This window comes from Narcine bancroftii, chromosome 8 (assembly GCF_036971445.1).
Source record: "Narcine bancroftii isolate sNarBan1 chromosome 8, sNarBan1.hap1, whole genome shotgun sequence".
NCBI classification, from domain to species: domain Eukaryota; kingdom Metazoa; phylum Chordata; class Chondrichthyes; order Torpediniformes; family Narcinidae; genus Narcine; species Narcine bancroftii.
In genome coordinates this window covers 140,737,392-140,746,591 of record NC_091476.1, presented here as the reverse complement: position 1 = coordinate 140,746,591, position 9,200 = coordinate 140,737,392, and the positions used below count along the sequence as shown (strand labels likewise).

At 46.6% G+C, this 9,200-nt stretch overlaps 1 protein-coding gene across 1 annotated transcript; it reads left to right on the top strand.

The window, feature by feature from the left end:
* The first annotated feature begins 405 nt into the window (after positions 1–405).
* Positions 406–2,883, top strand: LOC138742120 (uncharacterized). Its single transcript, XM_069896306.1, has one exon. The coding sequence runs from the start codon at positions 406–408 to the stop codon at positions 2,881–2,883; it is 2,478 nt and encodes an 825-aa protein (XP_069752407.1).
* The last annotated feature ends 6,317 nt before the right edge of the window (positions 2,884–9,200 follow it).

The following is a 9,200-nucleotide window of genomic DNA, read 5'->3' as shown; positions in this document are numbered from 1 at the left end:
TCACGGCTACAGCACATGCGCTCTTCACAAAACAGGGGATACCCGAACAAGTGATAAGAGACAATGGGACCAAATTCACATCGTGTGAATTCAGAGAAATAGCTGCAGAATATGGGTTCACCATCACTAGTTCATCACAAAATTACCCCAAAGGCCATGGATTCAATGAGAGGCATGTACAGACAATTAAACACACTCTCACAAAGTGTCGAGAGACAAAGGAAGATCCCTATCTTGCCCTTCTGTCACTGCCAGCCACGACTTTGAGGGCTGACATGAAATCACCGGCAGAGCTTCTGAATGGTACAAGACAACCCTGCCAAGCAAAATCCATTCACCAGACGACCAAAAGAAAACAAGAAAGTTGACTAACATACAAGAGGAAAGTCGCCAACATTATAATAAATGTGCACAAACACGACAAGAACTCTTCAGTGGGCAGCATGTGCATGTTCAAAAGCCAGTGATTTAAAAACCTGGGGCCCAGCAAAGATTGTTAGAGAAGCTGAGACACCAAGATCATACATCATTGAGACAGAATCTAGTAGACAGCTGAGACAAAACAGGATCCACATTAACCCAACCCCAGACGTGGCATGGAAAGCGCCACATTCGCCCCAGCCCAGGCGTGGCATGGAAAGCGCCACATTCGCCCCAGCCCGGGCGTGGCATGGAAAGCGCCACATTCGCCCCAGCCCGGGCGTGGCATGGAAAGCGCCACATTCGCCCCAGCCCGGGCGTGGCATGGAAAGCGCCACATTCGCCCCAGCCCGGGCGTGGCATGGAAAGCGCCACATTCGCCCCAGCCCGGGCGTGGCATGGAAAGCGCCACATTCGCCCCAGCCCGGGCGTGGCATGGAAAGCGCCACATTCGCCCCAGTCCGGGCGTGGCATGGAAAGCGCCACATTCGCCCCAGCCCGGGCGTGGCATGGAAAGCGCCACATTCGCCCCAGCCCGGGCGTGGCATGGAAAGCGCCACATTCGCCCCAGCCCGGGCGTGGCATGGAAAGCGCCACATTCGCCCCAGCCCGGGCGTGGCATGGAAAGCGCCACATTCGCCCCAGCCCGGGCGTGGCATGGAAAGCGCCACATTCGCCCCAGCCCGGGCGTGGCATGGAAAGCGCCACATTCGCCCCAGCCCGGGCGTGGCATGGAAAGCGCCACATTCGCCCCAGCCCGGGCGTGGCATGGAAAGCGCCACATTCGCCCCAGCCCGGGCGTGGCATGGAAAGCGCCACATTCGCCCCAGCCCGGGCGTGGCATGGAAAGCGCCACATTCGCCCCAGCCCGGGCGTGGCATGGAAAGCGCCACATTCGCCCCAGCCCGGGCGTGGCATGGAAAGCGCCACATTCGCCCCAGCCCGGGCGTGGCATGGAAAGCGCCACATTCGCCCCAGCCCGGGCGTGGCATGGAAAGCGCCACATTCGCCCCAGCCCGGGCGTGGCATGGAAAGCGCCACATTCGCCCCAGCCCGGGCGTGGCATGGAAAGCGCCACATTCGCCCCAGCCCGGGCGTGGCATGGAAAGCGCCACATTCGCCCCAGCCCGGGCGTGGCATGGAAAGCGCCACATTCGCCCCAGCCCGGGCGTGGCATGGAAAGCGCCACATTCGCCCCAGCCCGGGCGTGGCATGGAAAGCGCCACATTCGCCCCAGCCCGGGCGTGGCATGTAAAGCGCCACATTCGCCCCAGCCCGGGCGTGGCATGGAAAGCGCCACATTCGCCCCAGCCCGGGCGTGGCATGGAAAGCGCCACATTCGCCCCAGCCCGGGCGTGGCATGGAAAGCGCCACATTCGCCCCAGCCCGGGCGTGGCATGGAAAGCGCCACATTCGCCCCAGCCCGGGCGTGGCATGGAAAGCGCCACATTCGCCCCAGCCCGGGCGTGGCATGGAAAGCGCCACATTCGCCCCAGCCCGGGCGTGGCATGGAAAGCGCCACATTCGCCCCAGCCCGGGCGTGGCATGGAAAGCGCCACATTCGCCCCAGCCCGGGCGTGGCATGGAAAGCGCCACATTCGCCCCAGCCCGGGCGTGGCATGGAAAGCGCCACATTCGCCCCAGCCCGGGCGTGGCATGGAAAGCGCCACATTCGCCCCAGCCCGGGCGTGGCATGGAAAGCGCCACATTCGCCCCAGCCCGGGCGTGGCATGGAAAGCGCCACATTCGCCCCAGCCCGGGCGTGGCATGGAAAGCGCCACATTCGCCCCAGCCCGGGCGTGGCATGGAAAGCGCCACATTCGCCCCAGCCCGGGCGTGGCATGGAAAGCGCCACATTCGCCCCAGCCCGGGCGTGGCATGGAAAGCGCCACATTCGCCCCAGCCCGGGCGTGGCATGGAAAGCGCCACATTCGCCCCAGCCCGGGCGTGGCATGGAAAGCGCCACATTCGCCCCAGCCCGGGCGTGGCATGGAAAGCGCCACATTCGCCCCAGCCCGGGCGTGGCATGGAAAGCGCCACATTCGCCCCAGCCCGGGCGTGGCATGGAAAGCGCCACATTCGCCCCAGCCCGGGCGTGGCATGGAAAGCGCCACATTCGCCCCAGCCCGGGCGTGGCATGGAAAGCGCCACATTCGCCCCAGCCCGGGCGTGGCATGGAAAGCGCCACATTCGCCCCAGCCCGGGCGTGGCATGGAAAGCGCCACATTCGCCCCAGCCCGGGCGTGGCATGGAAAGCGCCACATTCGCCCCAGCCCGGGCGTGGCATGGAAAGCGCCAGAACCACCAGTAGCTTCTAAAAATCCTTGTGAAGGAATGCAAGTAGAAACCCCAACCAACAACTCTGTAACAATTGAACAGCAGTCAACAGGAGAACAGAGGCAAACAATACCACCATCCACAACTATACCAACACCACCGAAGCAAATGCACAACAAGGTCTGAGGTGGAGAAGCAACATCCTACCACCAGTGTGATTCCACTGAGAAGAATATAGAACTGCGATTGTATAATTAGAATATTTAAGTCTTAATGGCAAGTGCTGGTAAAGAAGCAGTAACAATTTATTTTTAAGAAATTTAAATCTTAATAAATCTTTTAATTTTTAAACATTTTTTTAAAGAAAGTGAGATGTTATATATATTGGAAAGTTGGGACTATTTTATGCTGCAAGACTAAGAGCTGCATCACACTTGAGTGGTGAGTATGACGTGACCAGCAGCCTGACCAATACTGATGTAAGTAAAAGTTTGTGCTATAAACTTGCAAGCTTCTGATTGTTTATTAAGACCTCCGATGGTACAACTGAGGACATAAGAGATATCCTAATTAGTGCTGCACAGGGGCCTACAGTGGACGGATGCTGTGCGCTTTTGTCTGTTGTTGGGAAGTGGGGATGTGTGATTGGGTCAGAAAGGAAGCCAAGCACATCTCGACGTCCTCTGTGATGGTCACTAAAGAGGAGGATGAAATACTGTGGTTGCTGACATGAGGTGGCCCATGGTGATTAAAAGAGTCCATTGGAGAATGTTGAGATATTTTGGATCAGAGAGAGTGGCAGATGAGTAATAATGTTTGTGGTGGGGTTTTGGAGGGGAGGGAGAGGGCCTAAGGAGAGGAGGGACTGTTGCCACAATCGGTGACAGGAAGGATGGAGGAGGCAAGAGGAAATGCTCCCAGTTTATGTAAACATTCAAGACAGTATTTTTCACAGGGGAATGGGAAATGCAAGCAAAGGCATTAGGTTAGTCCCAAGAACAAATTAGAAAATCCCAGCAGTAACACAAAATGCTAGAGGAACAAAGCAAGTTAGGCAGCATCTGTGGAAGGCAATGTTTCAGGCCGTAACCCTTCATTTAAAAACAGCAAGTGAAGGGATGGGGGGTGAGTATTGGGGGGGGGGGAGTAAGAATAGGGGGTGATAGCAGGTGGAGGCCTGAGAAAGGTACACTCTGCTCTGGCACCTGTAGGTGAAGGAATGAAGGGAAGGGGTGAGAGAAGGAAAGTGGATGACAACAGATAGAGGGTGGAGAGGGAAGGAGAAGGAGGAATGTGTAATGATAGTGATCGTGGTTACAAGGCAACTAGCAATGCCTTCCTGTTTGATTATACCTGGCTGCCACCAGGGGCTGACACAGAGCAGGAGACACACAGTATGCAGATCTGTAATGGAGACTTGCTGCCTCGTGGCATGCCTCATGGTGCTGTTTACAACAACTTTAAAGTAAAGAATATTTTCCATTATCCATGTGTTGTCTTAAGAACTCACACATGAATACAAGATGAAACATGATGTCAGAAGTGAGATGAAGGAAATACTTTAAAAGGTAAGATCTAAAATCAGCAACTGATCAGTGAAGAGAAGATAACATTGAAATGTGGAAGGATTACATCCACCAGTGAAACTTCAGCTGGCAGGTAATGTGGCTGAAAATTGGAACAGATTTAACAGCATTTTGGATTGTATTCAGTGGTAGTTGGAGCTGGCAAGGAAAATAATAAAGTGAAAGCATTAGCTTTCTTACCTGTTGTGGGTGATGAAGCCCTGGAAGTGTATAAAAACTTCACATTTTCTGCTGAAGGAGACAAAATGAAATTGGAAAAAATGATGGAACAGTTTGAGACATCCTGCATACCTAAATGTAACATGATGTTTGAGAGACACAGAATCTTCACGTGTACAGAAAAAAGTATTGATCAGTATATGACTTAATTGAGAAACAGAAGCAAAACGTGTGAATTTAAAAAAAAAATTATTTTTATTTTTCACACTATGAACCATTTTAATCAAAATACACACAAACATTTCCCTCTTTAATATACACAGTGACAATTTCTCCCCTTTTCCCCCTTCCCTCCCTCCTTCCCACCCCCTCCCTACCCACTAAACGTTCAACGCATACAATACAATAAACCCATTAAACAATGTCATCACACAATGAAAATAAACAAGAAAATTGTGTCATCTACTTTTACACACTGGATCAGATCATTTTGTCTTCTCATTCTATCATTTTAGGGGGTGGAGGTCCGCGGTAGGCCATCTCTGTTGTGTTCCATGTACGGTTCCCAAATTTTGTTCAAATAATGAGACTTTATTTTTTAAATTGTTTTTTTTTCCAATGGAATACATTTATTCATTTCCATGTACCATTGTTCTACTCTCAGGCTCTCTTCTGATTTCCAAATTGACATTATACATTTTTTTGCTACAGCTAAGGCTATCATAATAAATCTTTTTTGCGCTTCATCCAGTTTGAGGCCTAATCCTTTACTTATATTACTTAGAAGAAAGATCTCTGGATTTTTTGGTATGTTGCTTTTTCTGATTTTGTTTAATACCTGATTTAGATCTTCCCAAAACTTTTTCACATGCCCAAATTGCACGTTGTTCCCGTTTCCTTCTCACAGCGAAAACATCTATCTGATACTGTTGGATCCCATTTATTTAACTTTTGGGGCGTGATATATAGCCTGTGTAACCAATTATATTGTATCATGGGTAACCTCATATTTATTATATTTTTCATAGTTCCAGAGCATAACTTTTCCCATTTTTCATTTTTTATCTTTGTTTAAATCTTTTTCCCACTTTTGTTTGGCTTTATAGCTTATTTCATCCTTTTCTTTCTCTTGCAGCTTGATGTACATGTTTGTTATAAATCTTTTAATTATCATTGTGTCTGTAATCACATATTCAAAGCTGCTTCCTTCAGGTAATCTCAGTCTGTTTCCCAATTTATCCTTTAAATAAACTTTCAATTGATGATATGCAAACATTGTACCATGAGTTATTCCATATTTGTACCATTTGTTCAAATAATAATAGATTATTTCCCAAAAATCAATTTTCTATTCTTTTAATTCCTTTTCTCTCACATTCTCAAAAAGAAAGGTTATCTATTGTGAAAAAGATTAGTTGATTTTGTGTTAATAATAATTTTGGTAGTTGGTCATTTGTTTTTTTTCCTTTCTACATAAATCTTCTTCCGTATGATGAATAAATGGTGCAGTACTGGTGAACTTATATATTGCACCAGTTTTTCATCCCACTTATAAGCCACCGCCAGTGGGCTGATATTACCTCAAACCGTGCATCTTGGCGCCTCACAGTTCAGCAGGCAGCAACCTCCTTTGAAGAAGACTGCAGAGCCCACCTCACTGACAAAAGACAAAGGAGGAAAAACCCAACACCCAACCCCAACCAACCAATTTTTCCTTGCAACCGCTGCAACTGTGTCTGCCTGCCCCGCATCAGACTTGTCAGCCACAAACGAGCCTGCAGATGACGTGGACATTACCCCTCCATTAATTTTTGTCTGCGAAGCCAAGCCAAAGAAAAATCTTGGTCCAATCTGGTTTTTCCCTTGTTTGATAAAAATCTGATAGATACCTTAATTGTGCTGCTCTATAATAATTTTTAAAATTTGGTAGCTGCAAACCACCCTGTTTGTACCATTTTGCTAATTTATCTAGCGCTATCCTCTGTTTTCCCCCTTTCCATAAGAATTTCCTTATTATTCTCTTTAGTTCATTGAAGAATTTCTCTGTTAAGGGAATTGGTAATGATTGAAATAGGTATTGTATCCTTCGGAAGATGTTCATTTTAATGCAATTGCAAAACGTGTGAATTTGATGGACTGAAAGTCTTGCTGATAAAAGAGACTTGTATGTGGTATTCCAAATAACAGTCTAAGGGAAAGACTGCTAAGAGAGCAAAATCTAGACCTGGAAAAAGCCATAGCACTCTGTAGAGCTACAGAAACTGTAAAAATGCAGGCAAAAGAGCTGTTCAGTGAAACTAGCTGCAATATGGATTCAGTGAGCAAGAACAGATGTAAACCGTTTAACAAAAAGCATGCCAGAGTGGAAAGAGAGGCATGGCCAGCAAACAAAAATGAAAGGGACAATCGAAAGCCATGTTGTTGATGTGGTGCACAACACCTAGCGTATAGAAAAACATGTTATATGTGCAACAAAAGCAACCATTATGCCTGTTTCTGTAGGAACTAAGTGCAACAAAGCAAGTTCATGCAGTAGATGAAAGGGAAATAGAGGAATTCTATGTAGATGTTGTGACTAGAAACAAGAAAGAAAACAGACTGGATGTTGACATCAAAAGTAAATGACATATACATTTCAGTTAAATTGGATACTGGAGCACAAATTAATGTAATATCAGAGACTGATTTTAAGAAGATTTAACCCAGACCAAAGATGTATGGAACAGAAGTGAAGGTGACAGGATATTCAGGTACCGATATACTAGTGCAATGAATGCATGGTCAAAGTGTAATACAAAGACAAAGAGCACATGCTAACATTCATCATGGTACCAAAGGATTCACAAGCCAGACAAGGTTTAACAGCCTGTGAGAAAATGAATCTGGTAAAAAGAGTCCTCATTGTGGAAAGCAAAGGAGAGACTCTCTATGATGAACTCATGAAGAAGTACAATGAACTATTTCAGGGTCTAGGATGCCTTCCAGGAGAATACACAATCAGAGTGGATAAATGTGTATTACCGATAATACATCCATGCAGAAAAGTTCCATTTGCACTTCAAAAGCAACTAAAAGCAGAGTTGGACAGGATGGAAAGCCTGACGGAAGATAGATGGGCCAATGGAGTGGGTAAGTTCACTTGTTGTTGTAGACAAAAAGAATGGAAAGCTTAGAATTTGCCTGGAACTGAGAGATCTAAACAGGGCAATAAAGAGAGCACACTTTAAGCTTCCGATGTGTGAAGAAATCATGTCACAGTTTGCAGATGCAAAGTTTATCAGCAAGTTAGATGCATCATCAGGATTTTGGCAGGTACAGATTCCTAAGGTTGCCACTTAGAATTACCTCACCTCCTGGAGTGTATCACAAAACTATCGATATGGACTATGAGCACCTGGACAGAGTCAATACCTCAATGGATAATAACATAGTATGGGAAACTGTGAGAATAGAGCATGATGAGAGACTAAGGAAAGTGCTAGAAGCAATAAGGAAAGCAAATCTGAAAATGAATAGAGAGAAATGTCAGCTCGGTGGTGACAGAAGTAATATTTGTAGGAGATATTATTGGCAGTGAGGGCATCAGACCAGATCCCAAAAAGTTGTCCACCATTGGAAACATACCAAGGCCACAATGCAAAAAGGATGCACAGAGGTTTAATGGAATAGTCAACTTTTTGGGTAAATTCATAGCCAACTCTCAGAAAAGACAGCTCCATTGAGAAGATGAACAAAAAAGAACATTGAATGGGAGTGGGATCATGAGCACGAAAAGTTATGGAGGGAACTAAAGAAACTGCTCACAGAGGAACCAGTTCTGAGGTTTTACGACCCAGCGAGACCCATCAAGATATAATCAGACGCATCACATAGTGGGCTCGGTGCAGTTCTTCTGCAAAAATATTGATGACTGGCAATCCACTGCGTATGCATCACGCTCAATGACAGGCACGGAGACGCGATACGCTTAAATTGAAAAGGAGCTACTCGGCATCACATTTGCCTGTCAAAGATTTCATCAGTTTGTCAGGACCAGCAATCATAAGCCCTTGATCGCATTGTTTCAAAAGCTATTAAATGAATGCCCACTTAGAATACAAAGAATGATGATTAGGCTGCAATGCTATACACTGAATGTAGCGTACACTCCAGGTAAGCTAATGTACATAGCAGACACGTTGCCTAGAGCTGTTGACATGAGAGAGCCCACGACCACCAAAATGGATGTAGATGTAAATGTCTTTGTGGACATGATCACAAGTGCACTGCCCATATCAGATGCAAAAATGGAGCTCATAGTCAGAGACAAACAAAGATAAAACACTGAGACAACTGAGAAAAAAATATCTTGGATGGATAGCCCAACATGAAGCAGGACTACTCACCTGATGTTTCAGAGTACTGGAACTGAAGGGAAGAACTATCAGTGATTGAAGACATCATCTACAAAGGAAGCAAAATCCTTATCCCAAAGAGTCTGAGAAAAGAGATGCTTAAAAAGGATCCATGGAGGACATCTCAGAATCGAAAAGTGTAAGAAAAGAGCACGAGAGGTGATGTACTGGCCAAGAATCATCAATGATATAACAAATGAAGTGTCAAACTGTACAAAATGCCAGAAATATCAAGCAAGCAATCTTGCAGAACCACTAAAAGCAACACCCAGCACCTCATGGAACTTGCTAGAAGGCAGACGCTGATCTATTCGAAAGTCAAGGGAAAAACTATCTTCTAGTCACAGACTATTACTCCCTGTAT

Excerpts from the sequence above, each read along its gene's own strand:
- LOC138742120 (XM_069896306.1), top strand. The coding sequence starts at position 406 with ATGTGCACAAACACGACAAGAACTCTTCAGTGGGCAGCATGTGCATGT.